Source organism: Drosophila tropicalis, unplaced genomic scaffold, assembly GCF_018151085.1.
Source record: "Drosophila tropicalis isolate 14030-0801.00 unplaced genomic scaffold, ASM1815108v1 contig_859, whole genome shotgun sequence".
Taxonomy (NCBI): domain Eukaryota; kingdom Metazoa; phylum Arthropoda; class Insecta; order Diptera; family Drosophilidae; genus Drosophila; species Drosophila tropicalis.
The window spans coordinates 7676972-7703904 of record NW_027173353.1 but is presented as its reverse complement, the minus strand read 5'-3'; the positions used below and the strand labels follow the sequence as shown (position 1 = coordinate 7703904).

General features: G+C 33.7%; 1 protein-coding gene across 22 annotated transcripts in view; it reads right to left on the bottom strand.

Annotated features, from left to right (window-relative positions):
- Tm1 (tropomyosin 1) overlaps positions 1–26933 on the bottom strand; it is a 29555-nt gene extending 2622 nt beyond the window's left edge. Inside the window, exons 1-10 of one of the 22 annotated variants that reach the window (XM_068297786.1) lie at positions 26809–26928; positions 23673–23830; positions 23335–23460; positions 12592–12725; positions 12304–12421; positions 6551–6621; positions 6068–6143; positions 4127–4189; positions 2696–2765; positions 1759–2224 (exon numbers count right to left, since the gene is read on the bottom strand). In XM_068297786.1, coding sequence (XP_068153887.1) covers positions 2142–2224; positions 2696–2765; positions 4127–4189; positions 6068–6143; positions 6551–6621; positions 12304–12421; positions 12592–12725; positions 23335–23460; positions 23673–23786 — 855 coding nt within the window. In that variant the 5' untranslated portion in view covers positions 23787–23830; positions 26809–26928 and the 3' untranslated portion in view covers positions 1759–2141. Of the gene's footprint in view, positions 1–1758; positions 2225–2695; positions 2766–4126; positions 4190–5868; positions 5932–6067; positions 6144–6550; positions 6622–7180; positions 7252–10910; positions 11029–12303; positions 12422–12591; positions 12726–15763; positions 16502–18940; positions 20218–20410; positions 21307–23334; positions 23461–23672; positions 23834–26808 lie in introns of those variants that run through there. The other 21 variants (XM_068297793.1, XM_068297787.1, XM_068297785.1 and 18 more) reach the window with 21 other exon arrangements.

The following is a 26933-nucleotide window of genomic DNA, read 5'->3' as shown; positions in this document are numbered from 1 at the left end:
GGTCACAATTCTTCACATATGGCACTTCAGCGCCCTCTGGTGGCAAATCGATGGCATATTCAAATGGTGGTGGTGGCGGTGGTGTTGGTTCTTTAACGGGCTCAGCAGGTATAACCTCTTCGGCAGGTGCCACCGCTTCGCCGTCCACTACGGGGGCGGCACCTTCTACACCATCTGCGGCAACATCGCCACCGGACAAGGCAGCTTCTTCCGCTGCCGCTTGAGCTGCAGCCTTGGCGGCTTCAGCAGCTGCAATTCTGGCCAGATCCTCTTCGGTTGGCTCTGGTGTTGGTGGCTTTGGATTGCGATCGTTATAGAATGGTTCTATGCCCATCAAATCGACAAAGGTAAAGTCCAAACTGTCCTCAACGAGGGCATAACGTTCTTTCTCGTTGATCAGTTCGTCTATCATTGGCAGGGGGCAGGCAGATAGGCAGGGTGGTGGTGGTAGTGGTGGTGGGTGGTAATTATTGTGGCAAAAAAGTTTACATTAAAGCATTTTGGGTAAAGTGAAGAAGAAGAGAAATAAACAGTGCACCTGCTCCTAAGTAAAAGTAAGGTTAAGTGGGACAAACGACAAAAAACACTGGGGAACACTGGAATTGAAACGGAAACGCAACAGATCGACAAGGTTGCCGCCTTTTGTGGGTGAGTGTTCTCAGTTGTTGTTGTTGTTCGTGCAATTGCCGCAGCTTGTTTGTATAGTTCATAAATATAAATAATGAATTTATATAAATTGTAAATAAATCAATTTACATGCCATTTGTTTTTGTCTTTAGGTGTTTTTTTTGTTTCGTTTACTTTTATTCAACTGTTTAAAAATGTTTGGAATGATGGAATGGAACGCTTTTTGTGTGAATTTGGCATGAAATTGTGTTGTTGTTATCTTCTGGGGCATTTATAGAATGTGTGTTTGTGTGTGTGTGTGTGTGTGTAGAGAGAGGAGTGGGTGGGCGTGGCAACTTAAAAGTAGGCAAATTTTATTACACAACGTTTTGCAAACATTTGTTGTTGTTGTTGTCGTTTGTTTATAGTTACATGTATGTATATAAAACAATTGTAAAACATTAGCATTATTAATACAGTTAAGCTGGCGACAAATACAAATTACAATAAAAAAGTATTCAAATTACACAAAAGCAAAAAGCAAAGCCACAAAAAGTTCTTTTTAATTTGCTTTTGTGTTTAAAATAAAAATCGACTTTAAATAGTTACACATATGTATCTCTCTCATATATAAATAACAGCGATTGTCTTTCTATATAACTTTCAATGTTTTTTCTTTTGTTTTTGTTTTCTTTATTATCATATTATTATTAATATATATTATTACACATAAACTAGAAGGCGGCAAATACGATTTTTTGTTTCTTTTTGTTTGTCATCATCATCATCATCATCATCGTAATCAAATTAAATTAAAATAATAAAAATATATATATATAAAAAAAATAAAAATCGAAACAAAACAACAAAAGAGTAGCAAAAGCAAATCATATAAATCAATGGAAATAAAGTTCTAAAGATATATCAAAGAGAGATATATATAGGAGATATTTATATTTGTATAAATAAAGATGTCTTTTTGTATATATGTAAGTAGTAATTATATAAATATATAAGTATATTGCAACAGTTTTATTTGTTTATGTTAAAAGGCAACAAGGTTTCTCTTTTTTTTGTCTAAGAATGCAAAATGGAATCTCTCAAGGATTAGAATTTGCTCCAAGCAGCTGCCAGGAGAAAATTTATGGAAAGTTTTTGTTTTGTCTTTTTGGAATGCGCTTGCTTGCTACACGAATGTATTGTTTTGTTTAAACTTTTTATCATTTTTAATATAGTTGATTTAACTTCATCGTCATCATCTTGGTTTTCTTCATCGTCATCGTCATCTTCGTCTTCGTCTACTAATTGTTTTGCTTAACTGCTTCTCTTTGAGTTAATGCAGAATTTTCTGCCTCAGAATGTGTGTGTGTTTTGAATGTAAATGTAGAATGTTTGTGTGTGTGTGTTTGTTTTTCTAGTATCTTAGATTTTCATATGGTAAGCGCCAGTTGTGGGTGTGGGTGTGTGTGTGTTTGACGTCCGTCTCAAAGCAGGCAGTTTTTCATTTTAGTGTAATTCACATAAAGCAAATCTCTTTACATGTTTTGAATGTCATGTAAGGTGGCTTCCATTTCCTCCTGCAGCAGTTTATTCTTGCCCCGCTCATTCAGCAAATCATCTGAGTGTCAGTGTGTGTGTGTGTGAGTTTGTGTGTTTGGGGCATAGATCGGCAGCATGCAACATAATTTTGTTTTATTTAATAAACAATTTGGGGGACGAGTGGGCGAGCGAGCGAGCGAGCGTTTTTTTTGGCGTTCGGTGGGTTAAGCACAACAACAAATTATTGATATATGAAAAAACAAATAAAAAGTTTAAACAATAAATCAAATGAAAAATAATAACAATAAATTACTTATATGTACATCAAAGTGGGAATCAAGATAGGTAAAAACAAACAAATTATTATCTTTTTTCTTGCCCTAAATGGAAAAAAATCTACTTAAACTAGATAAATTCAATAAAAATTTACTTTTTTTTAACTATTTGTATTTACTGCTACATTTTGGTCTAATTAAAATGAAAATCTAAATTTCTTTTTCTTTTTGTCATATTCTGTTTAATATCTGGCAAAATTCTTTAAGCGACATACCTTCGAGCCTGTCCACTTCCTTCTGCAATTTCTGAACGGAACGTTCAGCGAATTCAGCACGTGCCTCAGCCTAGATGAATGAAGATAAAAATATATATTAATTACACATATTTGCAATTAAGTTTAAGGCAACAAAATGTGGCTACAACAAAGTCATTGACAAAGCAAAGTAATGGAAAATTGATTACTTTGCTTTCCAAGACTTTTTGTTCAAGTTACTAAAAGAAAAAAAGAAAAGCTTCCCAAAATTTACTACCAAAACCAGCAGATGATGGATTGAAAATGGTTTATTTCAATTGTTTAATGGCGAATACGAGTATATACTTATGGGTTAATAATAAACAAACATTAACTTTAATTATACATTTATAAAAGAAAACATTCAAACGGCATTTTTCAAATCTGCTTACAAAATGTACGATTGACGAGATAACAACAAAACCTAAATTGGACAAATTAGGTAGAAAACAACAAGAAAATTATGTGTATTTAAATATTTACTAACAAAAGGGGGAGGGGCTCAAATAGTAAAGTTCTAATAAAGGGTCAAGTGGGTGGGGTAGGGGCTTAGGAGATGGTAATGGAAGACGAATCCAATATACTGTGTATATGTATGTGTGTAGAACATCATATATAGATGCGGCCGACTTACAGTATCAACATTTAATTTGAACTGTATGAGCTCCTGTTCATAATACTTTTGATTTTCGCGTGCCTAAACAAAAAACAAATAAAACACAAACAACAATAACGTACATAATGTTTGTAAAAGAAAGTATATAATAGACATTATATATAAGTAAATTGTTTAAGTAACTGGAGTGTAATTTGTTTATGGTTTTGTGTGTGTGTGTGTGCGCTTTATTGGATATATATAAAATATCTACCGAACTTTGATTTTGTGTCATTAATTTTTGGTATTAAAACATTTTTGCTCTACAAGAAAAAGTAACACACAAATTTAAGGAGTATTGCAATCCAATGCACAAAAAGTTGTTTTCAATTTTGAACAGAAATGTACACAACACACAACACAAGATGTCTCTTCTTCTTCTTCATTCTAATTGATTTGACCCCCAAAACATAAATGTACGTTATTTATTATAAATTATTATATTTAGTTTATACAACTCTTAGTCCAAATGAAGTTTGTGTTTTATTTGATTTTTTCTTCTTTATGAGAGAGAGATAGAGAGAGAAAAAAAGAAAATATTAATTGTCAATCTGTTTATTTTTTTTTTTTTTGCGACTATGTACAATTAATTTAAAATTGAGAATAACGTTTTTGTGCAATTCAATATTTTCTTTTCTTTTCAAGGGGCTTTTTGTATTTTTAGTAACAATTTAGCAATAAGCGTTTAAATTTACCAACACCAACAGAGACCATTATCATTTATGTATATATCTTTCGATATCTCTCGATTTGTTTACCTCTTTCAAAGAATGATCCAAAACCTTGATTTGCGTTTCAAAGGTTTCCTCTTTTTGTGTGGCCTAAGTTTGGTTCGTTTTTGGTGTGGGCAGGCAACAAAAAATTCGTGTGGTTAAATTAGCGCAACAAAAACACACACAAAATTGAAATTAAATAATTAGGATATTTTCAAAAATCATGCAGGCAGCAGTTGGTCAAGGATAATTCGGTTCATCCAGTTGGCAATTTAGCAAGCGAACACAGCAATTAACAAAAAATAAAAAAGGTTTATATGAAAGTAAAATAGAAAAATTTGTATTAATTAGTATAATTATGTTTCAAATATAATTCAATGTCAATATGTTCTTTATTGTCGGTAGACATTTTATAAATATAAAACTTTGCACTTAGTTAGTAAACAAAAAAAAAAAAAACAGTGAACTTCTTCAAATCAGTTTCACATATTTTTTTTTGTGTTCTGATAACAGGAATGCAATCATATTTTTGATAAATCGAATTAAAGTTTGCGAATATATTTAGAATTAGTCAATAGATCGAAATCTAGGAAATTATTGTCGAATTCGGAATTAGCGAGTTAAAATATTCGATTATTCGGATTCATCTTAAACTTATGAACTTTCTAAGACTTTCTTAAGACTTTTCTATTTTAACACGTTCCAAACTTCAATCTTACAGAATGAATATATATTAAATGGTTTTCGATTTCGTGAAATTGTTTTGCATTAGCTCCTCAAAAGGCAATCGAGTAAATTTTAAGATTATAATATACTACCATCTGTTCATTTAGTTACAGGTGAATTATTCAAAGATAGAACAATCAAAGACGGAATCGATTTTTTTGGAAGATCTATGCTGGATTCAACGACAACTTATTATAAGAATTTGAGTACAAATTCACGATCCATTCAATATTCCGTGGTACTTATGAAATTGATCACAATTAAAACAGCTTAAAATCATCTGTAGTTCTGTAAAAACTTTTTCTTTAAGATTTCGTGGTCGATTACAAATGTTTTTCGAATCTTCTTTTTAAATCAAATAGTCATACATTAGACTATATTCTGAACATAAATGTAGGGAGGAAATGTCCCCGTAGACATACTACCTCTTGATGAGTGAAAAGTGATAAGTTTTGACTCAATATCCTTAAATTTACTTATTTTACTTTACTAAATTCGGGTTTTAACCCTATAAAAGTTATTTATGAGCGTTCTTTTAAACAATTATTATTAGTTAATAAACAAGAGCTCTCAAAAATGATTCATCATCTTCCAAATGTTACTTTAAACACCTAAATATAGATTCCATTTCAAAATCTTTGATTATCTGTATTTAGGTATTCTTGATTCTAAATGATTCGCAAACAGTCTAAAGCCTGAATCTTTTAGTGTACTTTTTAAGGATCAAATCATTTAATTATCTTTAAAGTTTCATCATCATTTGTTTGCATTCGTGTTAATCAAAACGTCTTTTTCGTCAATCAGTGGGCGGTCTTGTGCGCCTAGTGAAATTCGAAATTGTTGATGAAAAAAACAGGTTAACAAAAACAACAACAACATTTGAAAAAGAAAGGAAAAAAACAACGCATATATGTATATATATATTTGTTTTTTTTTTTTTTTTTTTTGAAGTAGAATAATCGCTGGCTTGGTTTCTGGAACTGGGAAATTTCTTTTTTTTTTTTTTTTTTTTGCCACATTTTTTGGTATATTTTTTTTTGCTTTGTCTTTTTGTGATCTACCTCCTTTAGACGAGTGTTGAGGGTCTTGATTTGGTTCTTGTATTCTTCCTCACGTTGGTTGGCCTATATTTATTGTTGTTGTTTTTTGTTTTTTTTTTATTATTTGGGGTTGGGAATTCATTTAGATATAGAAATTAATATTGTAATGGTTTATTTGTAACTGTAATTAATGGGTTTTAGTTTAATACTGAATACTGACCTTCTCCTCAGACACTTCCAGGGACTTCAAGTTGTTACCAACAACACGGAGTTCTTCCTCAAGCTCCACAATTTTGCTAAAGAGTTGAAAAAATATTCATTATTAGTGAATGAAAAATATTTATTTTAATAACAAAATTTTTGTAAACGCTTCTCATGCAATTGTCGAATATATACAATTTTGTTTATACGCAATTTCATTTTTTGGTTTTTTTCTTCTTTTCGTTACTGTCAACACTTGAGAGGCAAAGTCTCAAACATGACTTGACCAAAAAAAAATCGAAAAAAACAATTTATTATGAAGGTCTTGTCTTTGCTCAAGTGAGATTTCACTTTTTATGGATATTTATAAACCTTAGAAAATTATAAATAAATATGGTAAATTTGTTGTTGTTTGCGTATGAAAACAAAATAGATATATGATTCAACATTTAGTTAGTATTTGAAACAATGTGCAGAGAAGGGCGCGCCGCTTTGAACAAACCTTTCGCTGAGCTCAACTTTTTCCTCGGAACGTTCCAGATCCTGTTCCATGAGTACTAGTTTTCTGGCAACCTTCAGAGTGAGTGAGTGTCAGGATCGAACGCAGGAGCATGGTTAGATTAGCATTTTGGGTTTTTTGTTTTAGAGCACACAGAGATAGCAAAAAACGCACACACAAAAAAAACGCAACGGGCAAATGGGGCAGCAATATGGAAAAATGTTAAATTTTGTTTTAGTTAAAGAGAGCATTTAATTTTCAATTAAGAGAGGTTCAAAAAACAAAAATGTGAATTTCTGTGCACATGATTTGTTGATCAAATGTGAATGAACTTGAGGAGTTCTAAACTAGTTAGACACACATGCTCTACTCATATTATTTATAGTATTCACATTTTTCTTTTTTGTTTTTAACCAAATTTGATAAATGCAAAAAAGCTAGCTAGCTGGAACAAGAACTATGTATGTATGTATATAAGGAACAAAAGAAAATTTTGTCTTGAGGTTAGGTTATTTTTAACATAACTTATTAACTATTTAAGAACAATTTCGTAGGCAACGGGGCGCGGGGCGGCGGGTGAGCAACAATTAGCTTTAACACAACAATTTATAATTTAATTTTCTTTAAACGTACTTTTCACCCTGTTCGGCACGTTCTTCGGCACGCTCCAAATCAGCTTCAACCATGGCCAATTTACGGGCAACCTTTTAGATGTTTATCGTTCGTATTTTGGTATTGTAATTGTACAGTATTTTATACATTTATGTGTACAGAGAGAGATAGACAGATTGGAAAATACAGTCATCACACATCATCACATCGGTTTTTGGTTTTTTTGTATAGAAAACATAGAAAATGAGTTAATATTGTTTGATTTTTGGTATTTTTGTTTGCTGAACACATCAAAGTTAAACAAAAAGCCAAAGAACGTAGCAAATTAGGGATTAGGTTTATTTAATTTTTGATTTATGAGTGGCTCAGTTTGTAAAGCCCTTAATATCTATACTCTTGCAGTGGGTATAACCAAATGATTGTAGGTTAGAGATTTTGAATTTTCAAGTTTTAAGTTCCGAATTGAAACTTTTAAATAGAGATCCTCAGATCCTATGGCAATCTGGCAAAATGTATACAGATGTTGCAAAAGAACAACTTCTGAAGTCTTTCTATGTTTTAATGTTGTAAGAGCTTTCAAGTCACATTAAACTGCAAGAGTATTTAAAAGTCGGCATGCCGAAATTAAATAACAATCTTAGTACATATATTGTGATTTCTTTAGTATAAACAAATGAATGAATTGTTAAATTTTTGTTTTGATGTATTTTTATTGTATTTTAAAAGTGTTTTGTCTTTGTTTCCTAAAAATTTGTGCTTATACGCGGAATGTGTCTTATGAATACATTTGAATAATCAACCTAAAGGAAGCAAAAAACATATCGCAATTTCCACAACAAAATCTTGTAAAAGTTTATAAATATATTTATGTAAAGCAGATTGTTTCTTTAATCATTCGATTGTTGTGCATTCTCCTAAACTGTTTCATCTATTTTGGAAAACGGAAATAAACTTACAAAATCAACAAAGTTTTCAAGAGGAAATCATAAAGCATATTACCAAATATTGACCAGGCCAAATGACAAAACATTTATGGCTCTTAATTACAATAAAATGTAGAGAATTAATTTCCTGTCTTTATGTCTTTCTACACATATGCAAATATCGGTTAAAAATTTCAACTGGAAGCGTCTCGGCTAATGAGTCACGAAAAGTAAATGCAATGCCAATCTTCCTCCATAACTTGGAAAGTAGACATCGTCATCACAAATATATGTATATATTTTTTAAGAAAAAAAGTGCCTAAAAAAGAGAGTCAAGCTGAGTCATTTTGTATGCTTTATTTGATTCATTCGGATTCATTTCAATTATCCAACGACGAATTGGCAAACAGTTTTTTAGCTGCTTATGTCATGAGGAGGAGGAAGAGTAGGAAATAGGCATATTGGGTCTTGGACTCTCCCCATTAGGCTAAATGAAATGTATGACGTTCCAGTTTAAAGCTTTTTTTTTTTTTTGTTCTCTTCCTTATCGAACAAGAATAATGCTAAACAAACTTTTCTACAATTCTTTTTGCTGCTTCTTGGCTTCTACTTCTCTTTCTATCAATTTCTTTTTCCTTTTTTTGGTTTTGGCTTGTCATTTTCCAGTGAAAAGATAACACACAAAACACAACCTGGTTAGGATTGGGTCAGGGGAGGGGGAGAAGGTGCAGGCGCAGGGCGAACTGCTTCTTATCTATTTGTGGCCAACAATTGCAGTTTATCAATTGCTTTAGCTTTTGCTTCCCCCCTCGATTTGATTGACATGCGAAACACGTAAGCATTATAAGAACTGTTCAGAAAGGCGCAGATGGGCATAAAAAAAGTTTCAAATCAATGAGATTCTCTATGCTCAAATCAAATCGGTGAGAACTTTGTCGAATCCATTAACAGTTTCAATATATGTATGTATTCATATGTTATATAAATGAAAAATTGATCCATTCTTTAGATGACAGAACTTTGTAGTTCTCAAAGGAGCTTTATATTTATAGTTAACTTGGTTAGGTTAGGTAGAGGCGGTGAACCCCCGGTGGTAGGGGTCCCTTATTGACCTGGCTTGGTTCGAAATGAAGCCGGAAATTTAGAGTATCTAACGGTCTCATTTCTGTAGGGATAAGCCAGCAGCCAGTCTAAAAGGTAAGAACCCTCTTCTGGGTTCTCAATCGAGAGTCCAGAGACTCCTTGGCTTTTCCTGCATAACATTTGATAAAGTTTCAACTCTATGTACTTTAAAGTAAATTGTAAGAATCTTAATATTATTCAAAGGTCTTCCTCGTTTTTGAATACTGAATAAGATCTGTTTGTCCTAATAATAAATCCGCAACTTAAATAAAGGATCAACTATTTACTTTTAGATAGAAAGACTTGTTTGACGCAAATAATCAAATCCAACTAATCGAATTTTATGTATCTGTCTATCTATATACCTGGAAGTATCTCTTAAACTGTATCCATCTACCATCTATCTATCTATCATCTAATCCAACTAATTTCAATGCACAACAATCCAAAATATTTAAGAATCCAAAGAAAAATGTATCTCATTTGTTATGCTGCGAATCATTTGTTATACATATATAATTAAATATATATGTACATATTTTTATAAACTTTATTGCAAAAATTAATTGATATATATATTGTATATTAAGTGTTTTGCTTTTTGTTTTTTGTGGGAGGGTTAATTATATGCGATATTTATATATTTATAATTACATTATCGACCAATCGACTTGTCAATTGGAAGAGTTTTTTTATAGTTTTTTTTTTTTTTTTTTAGAATTTGTTTACGCTTTACACATTTGTTTATTATATATAATGAACAAATAGAAAAACGAAAAATGAAAAGAAAAGTAAGCCAAAATAACCAATTGATTAAACATAATTATATATATATAAATATATATAGAGCATTGGATTACATATAATAAAAATTTTTAGATAGAATTTTGCGATATGTTCAAATATTTATAATATTTTATGTGTTGGTTGTTTGTTTTTCTTTTGCTCCCTTTGGGCGTTTTACGTAAGACACATTTTGTTTTTGTTTTTGTTGTTGTTGTTAACAATTATATCGAGAATTTGGATATACAATTTGATAGCATTTTCATATTATTGGTATATAGTAAAGATATATACATAAATACAATAAATCGACTAATACAGCAGTTAATTTCCATATTTATATATTGCATCATTAAAACAGGCGACATGCCAAGTGTTTCTTTTTTTTTTTTTTTTGTTTTTTGCTAAGTTTCTAAATCTATAGCAAGCTGCCGAGCATCACTATTAACATCATCATCATCATCGTGGTAATCATCATCAATATCAACGACTTTAAGCACAAATTTCTAAACTTTTTTCAGATCTGTGTTGTTTTTTGGGGGAGGGAAGGAAGGAGGCACTTAAAGTGATTCCTGTGCCAAGTTTACTTCATTTTAGGAAGAATTTCAATTCGTTTACTCTTTCTTTTGTTCATTATTCATTCATTTGGCATAGAAATCAGATCAAGTGTCGTTAGTCTGACCATTATTGTTGTGTTCGGTTGATTTTGGATTTGTGGAAGATAAAGTTGACGTTTCTTCACCAACAGCAGCAGCAGCAATAGTACTAGTTGCGTTATTGTTGTTGTTGTTGGTGGTTGTTGTTGTTGTCGATTGATTAATATTAGATGAATTTTTACTATTGTTGCTGTTATTGTTGTTGTTGTTGTTATTAATATTATTGTTGTTGCTTAAATTAATATTTAAATTGGTTTTTAGCTGCACCTCATCGTATTTCTTGTCAGCCTCCTCAGCAAGGAAACGTGCTTCCTTCAATTGATTCTCAAGAGCGTCCATGCGTTCTTCATCGGCAAGGGCGCGATTCTCAAGAATCTTACGAGCACTATATATGTATATATGGATCACAAGGATCACACAATGTTGAGACCAAGCCCATAGAAGACAGTGACCAAGTGGTTAATCCGATGATATTGTCATATAAGTTGGCATTTTGGTACAGCCCAAAAGTTTGAGTAAGTTGTGTGAATCATTCGACGTCATCATCCACATAGTAAGTTGTTGTTGTTATTGTTGAGAGTGTAGAGTTGTTGGTGGATTGATTGGTGGTTGTTGTTGTTGTTGTTATGACACACACACACGCATACGCACAGTGAGATAGATATAGAATTATACATAGATATTTTGTTGTTGTTGTCGTGTGTGTATATATTGTTTGTTGAGATAGAAAGAGAAACAGGAATATTGTTTGTTGCTTCTTTAGTTAAATTTCGCAGTTGAATATTTCTTTTTTTTGTTGTTTTCGTAGGCAATAAATTATACAAATAGTATTACAAAATGGTATGAATAGAGGGGGAAAAAGGAGAGGCGGGGCCAGAAAAAGAGATGAATCAATGCTTATTGAAAATGATTGAGTATCGATTGATTAAAGTTGAAATATTTTAATCAAGATTTGAAGGCATTAATTATATGCTATTTTTAACTATTGTCATATGAATTTTAAATACTTTTAAACCAAAATGGATAGATAGCAGAAATCTTTAATAGATATTTAGAAATTTAAAAGACATTTTTAAATATTTGAAGAATATGTAAGTCTCTTTTAAGAGACTTCATGAAAGTTTAAAGAAATTTTTAAGTATTTTACAAGACAATTTGAGCATATTAAAAGTTGTATAACTTTTGGCGAATCTTATTTTACTTAATGCCGCATTGAATTCAACTTTTCTTCCATACAACAATGGGTGATAGAGTCGAGAGACATAATTGGAACAGCCACTAAGTTAAATGCCTATTTTAAGCACATTTATCTATACATATTCATATAATACATATTTTGTACAATTTCTTTGGTTTATCTCCAGAGATCCGTAACGTTGCTGCGGTCGACCATCTTGATGACACTTACAAACTATGAAGAGCTGTTTTACAATAATTATAAATTAGAAACTTACGACTAAAAATACATATATTTGATTCGAACGTAGTTTCGACGAAAAAGAGAGTTCACGCATATTTATACCCACAACCTGAATTAGTATTCTCATATCAGTATGTACCAACCTAACCTCAAATATTGAACAAGAACAAAAATAATAAAACCTATTAACCCTAAAGCCCTGACATAGTTTCATTTAGAAATTTGTTGTGATAATTATACCTCTTCGTATTTCTTATCGGCTTCTTCTGCAATTAATTTTGCTTGCGCTAATTGATTCTCCAATAGAGCTACTTTGTCATCTTCCATATTTGTGCGATTTTCAAGAGCTTTTCGTATCCTAAATTCGTTGGGCAAAAGCATTTTAATGTATATAAATAATAAATGAACTTAAGAGGGAATGTTTGATATCTTTAAGCTGTATAGACTTAAGGTTAAAAATATATATGTATATAGATAAACAAGGGAAAAATTGTTTCAAGAAACATAAAAAGAAAAACAAATACTAACCGTTCGCTCTCATCGGCGGCTTGAGAAGCTTCCGACAGCTTGGCTGTGGCGGAACCCAAACGCTCCTCAGAACGTTCCAAGTCTTCTTCGAGCAATTGAATGCGACGGTTCAAGGCAGCGACCTCAGATTCAGCCTAAAAGTTAGAAAATATGGCATATGGCATATACGAATATAGATATATATAGATAATAATAATGATTATGCTTAAAAGACTTAAACTTAATATATAAACTTAGTGATTTATTCTATGTCAAGAAATTTGCTACGTTTTTTTTTTTTTTTTTGTTTTCTTTCTGTTTTTGTATGGAAATCTTTCTAACTCTCTAACTAAGCGTTTTCTCTCTTTTTCGTTTTTGCCCTAAATTTCCTAAAGTCGACCACAGTTTCGGATGCCATCTGAAATTATATATAAATAAAGGTCTTCCGTGTGTTCCATTTGGTTGTTATTGTTGTTTGCCTAAACGAAGCCAATTGAGAGTTTCCCCTAGCAATTAAAAAGCGGAAAATATTTGACATTGACGCCGCCGCTAATGAAAAGCGAAAATGAAAACGCCCAAAAATGGTTGTCAAATTATATTGAATAAAATGAAACTAAAAATTCAAACCCAAAAATGGTCGCAAGGTAGTCCACCCAGTCCAATGACTGATATGGGGATATCAACTTGACCAATTTTGCACCGACAACGACAAAGACGACAACGAGCCTAGAATAGAACGAGTCATAAAAGTATCGTGTGATAATGAACTGAGCGCGCTTGTTGGCTTACGTCATCGACCAACCGACCAACTAACCAACCAACAGACCATCAGAAGCAGAAGCGTACGATAAACGTTAAAAAGCATTTCGAATTGCGGGAGCTTTCCAAAATAAGAGTTGAAGTTGGAGTTGAGTTTCGTTTCGTTTCGTTTACGTTTTATGGCCAAAAAAAAAAAAAGAAGGTGGTAGAAGGCATAGACACAATGTTTTTGTGAGGGTGTGAGGGTGAGGGTCGGATCGGTTTGGATCGTTGCGAACAAGTTATATTGTGTGGCACTGTATGCGCCGTTTCCTTCCCCTCTCTTTCTCTCTCTCTCTCTCTCTGAGTATTTGAACTCATTAACCAAAATAAATGTATGCGAAAGAAAGGCCACAAAAGAAAAACAAGTTCCAGAGTCAAAAATTTTGGAATTTGTGTGTGGTGTGTGTTATGTTGAGTATGTGTATGAAAAATGACCGGCAAACTGCAAGAGACAACCCAAAAAAATACTAAAGATATTTTTGTACATATGTGGATACCAATTCGGATATATCCGAAAAGTCATGAACATGCAAAAGTTAAACCAAAAAAAAATTGTTGACGGCTTAGTCACGCACACCTTGAATATTTTTTTTCTTCTCCCTCTCTCTCACTCTGTGATCAAATTGCCGTGGCAACGAAATAAAACTAACGACAACCATAAAGAAGAAAAAATATATAAACCATAGTCCCAATCCCAGACCTAATAGGGCGTGTTTACACTGGGCAAAACAAATGTTTTACTAAAAATTATGACGTCAAAATATTGTATGAGCTTTAGTCTCTTTACTTATCACCTGAAAAACAATGACGTTTAAGATACAACCTAACTTCAAATTAAAGTTTTTACCTTACCATTTTTTAAGTGTTTTTTATGCATTTTTAATTACAAACCACCCGAAAATTTCAAGCTATGAAAATGTTTTCCCTATGTAAATTAAGTTGTAAAACAGTAAAAAGATGTTCTACCAAGCGGAAAATATAGTTTTATTTGACTGAAAATGGGGAAAACTTGGACTGAGAGTGAGAGAGAGGAGAGTAAGTGAATGTTGAAGCAAATGGCGTCATGTGTGGTAATCTTTAAATTACGACACACTGTCATCAATCGTCTGGTACAAAATAAAAAAAAAGAAATCAAAACCAATTTGTCACAATGCGCGCATTGAAATTATCAATGTTCAATTGCATGATTGGAGAAGCAGGAGAGAAGGGGGAGGAAGCGACTACGAAAGGAAATGACAGAGGGTGAGGGTGGACTTCAAATGACATTGAAAGCAGCAACAATAAAAACAGCTACATATATTATGTTGCTTTGTTTAGAATTAACTAAAAAGAGCTCAAAAACACAAACAACAAAAACGAGGGGAAACACTTAAAACACGTCAATCATTTTGACAAAAGCAAAATACTGCTGATGCCTAACAAATACAGGGTTATTTACGTTTTCCAAAACTTTTGAAAATATTGAATTAAATTTAACGGAGAGCTATTAATGACGGTTACGCAACAATGCTTAGAAAAGATTTAGAATCTGCCTGGAAACATAATCGTAAAGTATTTTCTCCTAGTAACGGTAAACTAATAAAAAAAAACTTCCTTTAAGCTACAAAATGACGTCATAATGCTGTCATTGGCGGGGGCCAAACTGTGATTTCATACATTCTCTCTCACACACACACGCATATGTATGTATATCGCAAGAGCCCTACAACTGGCTCGCACTCAATTGTCTAATTAGAATCGAATTAAGCACAAATAAAAGCCCAAGGGGCAAGCATTTTGTGCCAAAAGAAGGGGAAAAAAACCATTTATAGTTGGCCATGGCGTAAAAATCATAATTAATCGAATTTAGAACACCGCTAGCCAAAAGATATTCCAGTGACGGTTTTTTTGAAGACTTCTTTACTGCTTCTTTTTTTTCCTTTTGATATGCTAATGTTTGCGTTTAACAGAAGATAAAATTCAAAAGAAAGAGAAAAACAACCTTAAAGGTGAATGAATTTCGACAAAGATAACAAAAATTAACGACACCCTGTAGTTGAACATAAAAAACCACTGCAAGAACAAAACAACAACAGAAATACAGGGAGAGGCAATGGATGACAAACAGACAGAGAGAGAAAGAAAGAGAATGAGAGGCTAGAACCTCAGAGAGGAAGAGAGTGGACAGTATTTGTTGTTGTCTCGCTTACACACACACGCTTGCATATAGCAAAGCCAAAATTTAAACCTTTAAACTTTTGGGAGAGCATCAGAAGAAATGGTTGACTTCAGTTTTTCTTCTTTGTTTTTCCAATTTCTTTTTCCATACCACAAAACGACAAAAAAAAAAAAAACGTAGCAAATTTTTTTTTGTAAATTCTATGAGTGGGTGTGAAAGATCTGTCTAGCTTACTTCTTCACGTCGAACAACTTCAAGCTGCAAACGCTTGTGATATTCCTCACATTCATCTTTATACTTTTCCATTTCTTCTTTGGTCTGACGCATTTTCTTCTTGAGTACATCCAAGAGTGTACCTTGTGGAATGCTGGTCGTCATTTTTGTTGCTTTTTCTTTCTTTCTTTTTGTTGTGGCAAGTAGATGTGGGTGTTGTTAAAGTGTTTTGCACTTGTTTTTTATTTTTTTTTTTTTTTTTTTTAAATGGAGCACACTTATGGCAAATTTCTTTTTCTATATAGATATAGATAAATATATTTATATGTATAAATAGTGGGCTGTGGCAGGCACCAAAAATATTTGAAAATTTGTACAAATTGAACACCAACACGCACGCAAAACGAGCGAGGAACGTACGACAAACGAACACACAGACAAGAAGAGAGCGAACGAAAAAAACCACCGGTTTTTTCTTTACTTTTTCCTCTCTGTATCTCTCTCTCTTCTTTTATTAATCTTTTTCTCTGGAGGTTAGAGGGTTTTTATTTGTTGTTTAACTTTGGGTTGTGTGTGGGGATGTGCACAGAAAATTTAATTGAAGTTGTATTGAATTTATAATCAAATATTTAATTTTTGCTATTTACTAGCAAAACGCACACACGGACACACACGCACGGGGATAAATGAAGAGACAGCGACAACGACTACGATGCGACTCCGACGAGTACGTAACTGGAAATGATACTGGAAAAAACCGTTGAGACACTTGGCAGCCATACGAAGCGGCGCACAGTGTCTCTCATTCACAGAAAACTCGTTTTTAAAAGTTATACTCCTAATCGATTAAAGATAAGTGACTTTGGCAGTCCAAAATATGTACAGAAATATAAGGTGATATTTTCATCTAATAGCAGTCTTAATAAGGAGTCGTCGTAATGTTATGGAAAGTGAAATTCACAAACTTGTAGCTTATTTATTTGTTAAGCAAAAAGATTGAATTTGCAAGTTTAAAAAAATCGGACAAATTAATTTACTTTTTACTTGCCAACGGAGAAATAATGTTAAAGAGTTACAGTATATCAAGTGCTTTTTGAAAAACCTGCATTTTTAAGCCCACTTTTCGCAAACGGTTCACTGTGCAGCGGTGGTGGATTATTATGCTAACAACAGGTGGGAAAGAGACAACTACTGTTGTCTGCCTCGCCTCAAAAGTATGTGTATGTATGGGAAAGCACTGTGAGTGCGTCTCTCTTTCTCTCTATGTGTGTGTGTGTGCCGCTGGAAAACCTGTTAAAAGCCGCTAAAATTTGAGTTAACTTGTTGTTGTTATTTTTGGCATTAATTAGTGAAGAAATATTTAAGATTTTTCTGTTATGCAAAAATTTAAATATGTAAATTGTACACAGATATATGTGTGTGTATGTAAAACATGTGAGACGGGGTTTGGGTTCAGGTCAATTGCCCATTTGGATTGGCAGTGGCAATGGAAATGGAAATGAGTAAGCGCAGGTAGAGTCACACTCAACACATATAAAACTAAGTATGTATGTGTATTTGTGTGAGTGTGTCACCACCCCCTCCTCCCTACAACACGGTTCGCACAATCGGCTGAAGTGTATTTTTGCCGGTTTCGACGATATGTTGTTTGTGTTGTACACTCAAATCTTATTCGTAAAAAATATCATCCCTATTTGGCAAATTTGTGGCGATGGCGTAATTGTTGATAATACTTAAACTATGAGCAATGTCTCCCGCCGGCAACCCCTAACCCCCCAGCACCACCTCCTCAGCGACAGCATAAAAACACCAGCCGCAGCACCAACCGCCGCCTGCTTGTCCATTTTTAGCCAAGCCGACATTGAAAAGAAATTAAAAGTAAATGCCGCACAACAAAGTGCTGCAACTAAAATGATCAGCGAGGGGTGTTAAGGGGGGTTGTTGACGAAGGTCGTTGTGGCTGTAGTTGTTGAGAACACGTAGAAAGAGACGTGTGCAATTTCCATTATTTAATAATTCAATTGTGAGGCCGAAATTGGTAAGCCAAGCTTGATTTTCTGTTGTTAATGTTTTTTTTTCTGTTTTTGGGGCCATAAATGGTGGCGTTTTCTTTTAAGTCAGTGACTTGACTTTTTATAGAAATGACCAAGAAAAACTAAGCACAAAATGCTAGAGAACAGCTGTGGGGGTGGCAGGCATGGGAACCTGCCAACACTAATACCAATTTAGTTTTTTTGGGGTTTATCTATTTGGCCCACGCCCACAACACGCAGAGAGAGAGAGAGAGAGGGAGAGATGAACAAGAAACCAAAAAAGAGAGCGTCTATATGAGAGAAAACGCGAGACAGCGAGCAACAGGTGACCGGCATAATACCGTTAATTTTTAGCAATTGCGTAACTAATTAAACAATTGCCTGCAATTAAAGTAAATATGTTTAAGAAATTGTTGAAATTTTTCTATTCGAAAGAAGAGTAGACATAGGCGTAGCAAAGATTAAAAATTCCAGTGGGAAAAATGTATTTAAGAGGAAAAATCTATTTTTTTTCTATTGGAACGCCACTGATCGTGTGTGAATAACCTTCGTCTGTCAACTGGGAGGTAAGCAAACTCAAATGGGTCAAGATTTGCATACTGAGAATTTCATTTTATGAAGAGAATACAAACAAATGAACGAATGAAAGAAGAATGGCTCAAGACATAAGAGAACAGAAAGAATACATGTCTAAATATTTCCTCAAAACCAAAACAAAATTTAACAAAATTCAAATATAAAGATAAGCGAAAGAAATTACCTTTTGGCAAGGCCACACAGACACATACAAAATGAAAAACTAGAAATCCGCCCTCAATGGCAGTCCCCTCTCCAATTGTGAGGTGGAGGGCAAGAATGGGTTAAGGCAGAAATAGAATTTGCGCGAAAAGAAGAAAGCAAAGGCTATGAAGTCGATTGCGGCGACGACGACGACGACGTAATCACTTCGCAATGTGCAAAAACCGAAAAAAAGTACTAAACAAAATTGAAAATTGGAGCAATCTTAGATAGAAATGACGACGACGGCAAAGACCTAACCACACATTCTTAAATTAAAGAGCAACAACAACCAAATGAAACGGAACGTATGACACTCGGGCTTGAATTAAAAAAATAGAAAATTTGATTAGTAGAGATCGATTAATCAATCATCCTGTCTAATTACCCGCTTCAGTTGTGTGTTCATGATGTTGTGAAGTTCATTTCGTATTATGTTGAACTTCATCATGGTATCGGAGCTGAATATGGAACGTCCAAAAGCTAGGCCAGGATAATCAGCACACCGTCCTTTGTTCCGTCTTGCTTCACGCTCGGCCACAACTTCGGCAGACTCGCTAGTGCAACGTAATTTGGACCACTCGGCCGCCTGAGTATCATCATCTTCTGTTAAGGCAATGCCCTCATCAATTGCAGCACCACCGCCATCGGTGGCCAAACTATCGCTGCTGGCCTCCATGATGTTGGCTCCATTTGGACGTTTGTTATTCCGGTCTCGCTTTGAGCTGGATTTCTTTTTCTTTTCAGATTTCTCACCCTTTTCCTTGTCCTTGTCTGTTTTATCACCTTTCTCTCGTTTCTTCTTCTTTGTGGTCTTTTCGACTAGAGGCTTTGTTGTGGTTGTGGTTGCTATTGCGGGCGTAGCAGTGCTCTCATCTTGAACACTACTCTCGTCCGTGGGTGTGGGGCTGTTACTGCCCAAGGAATTCGTCACAGAATCGCTCAATGGAAGACTCAAAGTACTACGGCTAATTAATATTGAATCGGCTGCTGGCAAGGATTCAGTGGCATGCTCTGTTGACGGTGGCGGCGATGAGGATGACGTCTCGCCACGCAAATTCGAAAGAACACCTTTGGAATCACCACGATAGAGTGCAGCCAGTATCTCTTGAACATTGGGCACTTGCGGTTTCCTTGTGCCTGAAAAGCGAGGATGATGCTGATGTCCACGACGCCTCAATGAGCTGGGCACCAGTGGAGAGGAAGCGCTGGCTGTGCTATTTGTGCCAGCTCCACTGCTGCTGGAAACAGCATCGTCATCCAAACTTTGATGCGACATGTTGTCCTCGACCTCCACGTCGCAATCACTCCAAAACTCGTCGTCCTGTTCCTGCTCCTCTGAACCTGACTCGTATTCGCTGCAGGTTAATTGCTGGTATCTTTCGTAAAGTTGAGCTATGTACAATTCGGCCTCCTCATCGCAATAGTAGAGAAGATCTTCCAGCACATTTATGGAGCATTCGATGGAGCTCCAACGTGATGACAAACCCGATTGGGGATCTTGATCTGAACTGCCAGTGACGCAGGGACGGGAACAGTTGCGATTAGCCTTATGTGGCCGGTGGTGACTGTTTTTAGTCTTGTGTTTTTGTTGCTTATCACTATTTTTCAACAAATGTTTTGTGTGGTGGTGCTGCTGTTTTCTGGACTTGTTTGTTGTTGTTGCTGCAAATGATAATCGATATGTCGATAAGAGTTATTTCTGCAAACGGGTTTATCGATAGTTTTCGATAACCTCTCAGAGTTGCCTACACGCGCACAGAGTTTATTGGACTCCCGCTATTTTGTAAGAATTCGGAAAATTTTAAACTTTGGGCGCGTGTAGGCAGAAAAGAAAAATTGTTTATATATTGTTTACGCTTTGGTTGTTGTTGTTGTAAAGTGGGTAGCTTATCATTGCCAGTTAGCAAATGACGATGAGCTCGCTTTATTTGATGGGCCAATGTTTGGCGACGGGACGCGTATCCAGAGAATTTGAATTTCAATTTGGCGGATGCCGGCGGAGTTGAGACCGTAACAACTGCTGCCGGTGCTGTGGGTTTTGTTGTTTTTGTTGCTTTTGTTGTATTTATGCTTTTATTTATATTTGGTTTTTGCTTCTGTTGCTGTTGTTGTTGTTGATTTTTGTTATAACTCACTTTTTGCCATTCATATGCATTATTAACTTTTGCAGTTCCTATTGTTAAAGTTTTCTCGTACATATTAATTATATTGTTGTTGTAGTTTTTGTTGTTTGTTGCTGTGTGATTTGGTGCGTGTTGCGTTTGCTCTTTTTTTTTTGCTATTCAAACAACTGTGCTCATAATATACTGTTAGCTGAGTCTTTTTTTTTTTCTTGCTATTTTTATTGATGATTTAATACGAAGCTTTCGTCTCTTTCGAACAATTTTCATTAGCGCGTTGAAAATTGCTAGAGATTTTTGCTGCCGCTTTTAGCCAATTTCCGCCTGTTCTTGTTGTTGGTATTATTGCAGCGGCTGCTTTTCGTTTTTTAATTTATATAATTGAAAACCACTAAAATTTTATTTAATGCGTATTAAATAAAAATAGTGCATTCAAATATAGTTTGATTTACAAAAAACAACAAAAAAGAAACGATTTAAATGTTACAATTTAAGTAAATTTTGTGCAACATAGTTTTTGGTTTATTTATATTGGTTTTATTTATTTATCTTGATTTTTTATTTTGATATTTTTTGCGGCTTGCGGCGGATCTTCTTCAGCCCCTTGCTGCTTGCTTCGGCGTTGTACTTGAAAGTGCTGTGTGGCAAACAATTTTGGGGCCATGCGCTCCACCATAGAGGATCGTTGCTCTCTATCTATTTCTCATATATTTCTCTTTCTCTTCCTGAGTTTCGCTCTCTCTCTCTCTCTCTCTCTGTCTCTATACCACATCTGACTCTCACTCTGTGTGTCATTATCTCTTCAACGCGTTTATTTCTTGGTGGGGGGAGTGGGGTGCACCCCCTACCAAGCGGCACAGTCCGCCATGTGGCATATGATGCACTTCATCATAGGCATGGTGTGGGAGCCGACGAAAGAGAGCCACAGCCCCAAACTACACCCACTCACCACTGTGTGTGTGTGTGTTTGTGTGAGAGTAAGCTTTTAATTTTTTGTTTGAATTAATTATCTTTATCTTTTTCACATATTACTCACAATCAGTCTGTCATAGTCATAGTTAATTTAAGTTTAATATAACAAAACTACTGATAGTGGGCCTTAGGAAGGTTCTGTTGTGTTTTATTAAGTTCTTTTGATTTATGTTCTCTGATATGAGTTTTTCCAACAATTTTGTAGATCAGTTACCTGCAGGCCAAGAAGTTTATAAGTTTTTTGAAACGCTGCCAAATGTCCTTGAGATAGTTTTTGCCCCAAACCAAATCAAATGAGAAATATTTTATTTAATTTCTATTTCTTTTTTGGAGGAGCAGCAGCACAAATAGCGCTAGAAAAATCTACGAAATAATCTGTCTATGTTTGTGTGCGAAATTTGTTTTTTTTTTTTTTGGCAACAAAAACACAAAATTCATTTGCCTTTGCGTTATTTGATATTTCCTCCCTCATGCACACCTATTGGCTCCTCTCTCTTTCGATATAAGGAAAAGCTATTTTCAACAAATTTAAAAATAGCGCTCAAAAAGGCGTTGCCAACAGTCAAAACAACAGAAAAAAAAAAATACCAAAAACATACCAAAAATTACGTATACATACACCGATGTCAGTTTTTGTTGAAATTTCCATTTGAAATTTATGGAATTTTCGGGGAACAAACATTAGCCTCCTCCCCGTTGTCATTTTGTCTAGAATTTAAAACTTAATTGTTGCCCCACTTCCATTTTCTATATAATGCTGTCAACAAAGTGGACAAATCTTTTTTGTTTCTTGACATAGAATAAAACAATAAACTTAACATAACTTACATATATAACTATATATATATATTCATGTATCTTTATATTCCTTAAATAAAAAGTCTAAGGTCTAAAACATTTGCTTTTAATGAGGGCAAACTAGATCTTGTCAAGTTAAATGTTATTAATGATCTTCTAGACTAGAAATTTAATTTTTAAAATTGTATGCATCTGTATTCGAAAATATGTATGTATACATATACATATGTGTATGTAGGTGAATTTTTTCATTTCGATTTCTATATAGTTCGAAAATTATGCACAGATGGCACGAGCTAAAGATAGGTAGAGAAATTTGTCAGATCGTAAATGCCACTCGATATGTTTAAGGCATTTATCATGAGCATGAGTAAAAAATATGGAATTTGAGATTCGAAATTTTAACTTTGAAAGTTTCTTGATTTTAGAGAACTTTTTAAAATTATAAAAAAAATCTACGATTAAATGTGTGAAAATGTGTTTTTTTTTTCAAGAGTTTGTTCATAAAGGTTTCGATTTGGTTATTTTTGCTTTTAAAACAAATGGAAAATTGTCATTCACAGTGTTGGATTTCTAAAACTCTAATAAATTCTTCTAAGATTGACTAAATTTAACAATTTATGTGTGTATTGGTTTACAAAAACATCTTCATCTAGCTATTTTAATGAAGTCCTTTATAAATATCTTTAAAAATGCTTTTAAATGCTGATAAACAAAATTTTTAAGACTTGTTCTGTAATTTCTATAATTTAGTGTATGAAAGAAATAGTCTCTATTAAAAATGGTGTAATATATATATAACTGCCTCATATTTCATATAATTTTCAACTTAAATCTAATCTAAACTTAAAAACTAAATCAAAATCAGAAAAATAAATTTTGCACTTACATTCTGCAAAGCCTTGTTCTTCTCCTCCAGTTTGCCAGTGACAAGGGTGAGGGCCTCCTGTGTCTGATCCAATTCGTTTTCAACGGTCTGGATTTTCTTTTGCAGCTGGCGAGCCTCCTCCTCGGCCTGTACAACAACAAATGAAAATGGAAAATGAGAAAATGCATAATCAATTTGCAATTGCAATTTCAATGGCGAATGTGTTAACAAGTTTGCATTGAACCATTAATTATGTTTTTTGTAACAATTAAATGAGCATTATGCGTATATTTATTACTATTATATGTATGTATTTGAATGCGTTTGGATGGGGAGAGATCATGCTTGGATTGACTCACCTTTTCGGCGCGGGTGTTGGCATCGCGTGCCTCCTGTTCGCAGACGAGAGCGCGTTCCAGAGCTCCATCTTTGTCGACTTTCATCGCTTGCATCTTCTTCTTGATGGCATCCATGGTGGTTGGCTTTGTTTTGTTTTACTTGCTACACTTGAAAGAAACTGCTGAAATCGAAATGCCAAAACAAAAACGATTGTAAAACAACATCCAATTCAACATATTTAACAATCTAATAAAGTAATTAAATAATTTATGTTATAATCCCATATGAAAGTGAAATTTACTGTTGATAATTTTCATCATTTCTGATCTAAGACTAAGATCATTGTTCCCATTTTTGTGAACTAAAAAGATTCCATTTCTCACTTGACACAAATACTCTACTTGAGAATTCTCACAGCTTCGTTGGTTCTGACTATGTGAGATGCATAACTAAAGAGGTTTTTATATATTGATTTCCCTGAACCATTTCAGGTCGTATCCGTCACTCTTTCTTTCCTTCTCTCTCTCTTTATTTCGGTTAACAAACGTGCATTAAATGATTTACGGTGAGATGATTGACCAGAAAAGTGGGTAAACAAATGCCAGTTAAATATTCAAATCAGGCTGCCATAAGCTGGAACAATGGAACATCACATTGACATTGGCGACAAACATAATTTGCTCAGCGCCTTTTGCCTTAAAAGGCAAACCAATAATTTCAAAAATTTTAAGTATCTAAGATATTTAGGTACTCTAAATGAAATATTTGATGAAATTTTTATAGCCACTTGCCAATAGGCAATGGGTAGTATATATATTTTGAATTCAGCAGATTCTCCTTTCTCAAAGACGTAAGTAAGACTTAGGCACTTGTCATATTCTTTAATAAGATCTATTTCTATATACGGGTTTTTGAATTCTGGGTAAGAGCTTTTATTCTACTTGGGGCTTACTTATTTTACATCATCTTTGAGAATCAGTTCTCTGATCGTAGAACTTGCTTGATATTTTTCGTTTATCAAATCCTTACGCTCCTTACGCCCTATATCATTTAGAAGATTGTTCCCAACCAGGCTTTCTAACAGAAGACCCCTTGATAAGTCTATTTTGAGTCTTCTTAACTGATAAAAATTACTTTAAAATGAAACTAAAACGTCTTACTCATGGTTAATTGATAAAACTAGTTGCTTATAGAAAACATAACTCAAAAAGAAGTCTAAAATTATTAAAAGAAGCGTTCAAAACCAACTCATCAATAAAAATCATGATTGGGGTAACATTTTATACCTAAAAAGTAGTCACTTAAGATCAAAAATTGAGCTCATTTATGAAATTAAATATTAAGATTCGAATGTGGTCAGAAATTTTATAAAATACTGGATGGTTGGAAAGATTAACCGATTTCGAATAGTCGATTCCGCCCAAACTAAGAGAGCTAGAATTTTTTTGACCAGAGATTTGGTGTTCTTAAAATTCTAATCAACCCAAGTTGAAAATAGGTTAACAGAGTAGAAATCTTCTCTCTTTATTAAAAATTAATATTGATGAGTAAAAAGAAGGATTCCAGGACTAACAGGTTTTTTGTCACCTCATTTGTGCCATATATAAATCTTTCTTCAAATAATGATTCATGCTTAACACTTGAAGGCCAAAAAGTAAACTCAGCTGGTCAGGTACTTGACCAATATTTGTGGATTTTGTCATGACTGGCTGGAACTGGCAGGAATTTTGTGATATTGGAATGCCAATGTGATTCTCTTAATTGAATTGAGTTTATAATATTCCTCGAATGTATTTTTAAACCTTTTTTTTTTTGAGCATTTGTTTTTGTTTACTCCTTCTGGGGTCGGGATCTTCCCGGTCTTTTTGGGGGAGGGGTTGGCAAGGGGTTTGGGCAAACAGAAATAAGTATAAATTGAATATAAATAAAATTGCAATCGAGGCACATTTCAGTTGAAGTTGTTGCTTCATTTTTTGTTTTCTTTTTTTTTTTTTTGGTTTTGTTTTTATGTTGTTGTTGTTATAATGGGGTGTAAGAATTGGAGAACGGACAGCAGTTGGAGTTGTTATTTTTTTTTTTTTTTGGGCTTAAAATATCGAACGAGGTGACACACAATGAGTTATGTATGTTTGTTTATTCAGCAGAAAATCAGATGGAATTTTATAAATGACAATGACATACATATAATGTATATACATATATATTATATATATCTGCATATTTGGAGATCCATTTGAAAAGAAAGTATCCAAGTAATTCTAGCCTTAGAACAATATTGAAATTATCCATGAAATACATGCAGATATTCGGAAATTTTTCATTTCTATTTATACTATAATTATGTGGGTCTAACTTTGTATATATATACATAGAAATAGCTTTTCAAAAGCTCTAGGAATTAATTTCTAAAAATAATTCTCAGGCAAAAGGCATCTGTTGAATTGTTTGGATTAAGTAATACCCAAAAAGAAAGAAAGCTTTTTCGCCAACGTAAAGAAATATTTCAATCTTTTTGGTTTTTCAAATGCTTTTCGATACTGGCACGTTGAGGTTGTGTATCGAATTACAAAATGACTATCTAAATATAGCTAGAATTTCAAAATCAAAAAAGTACAAGATTCACTTTTCTATATAGAGAATATGCAATTTGTTATAAGGATAATATCTACGATTTCTAGGCGTAAAGGGAGAAGGCATCACTTGGATTTTCAATTTATTTTTCTGCTTCCTCTATGAATTAATTTTGCTAGTTGGTTGTTTTTTTTTATTTCACATGTTGCAGTTGTTGTTCTTGTAGTTGTTGGTGGGCCAAAAAAAAAAAACGATATTTAATCGGTTAACTTGTGGTTAGGCTATTAAACTTGAATCTGGTCAAAGACATTTGAATTTGCCCATATTGTTAACTGTCTTTAATGGTTTCTCTGTTATTATTTGAATACTTGCTGTGCTTATTTTTCACTTTTGAAACACTTTTCTATTAGACGATTTTGTTATGCAATTTTTGGCGAAATCCTTTGATTATTTTATATATTTTTGCACTAGTTAAGTTTTTCTTGGGATTATATTTTTTCTATGGAATTTAATTTGTTCATTCCTTTTTCATATTTTTGTTGAATATTTTTTTCCTTTTTCTTTATTTTTTTTTTTTTTACTTACAAAACTTTTATTCGGAGTTATCCGCGACTTGAACGGATTGTGATGTTCAACTGAAAATATTTATTCAATATGTTGACGTTCGATGCTGCCTCGCTATTTTTCGATTTCCCATGACTTTGTATGGG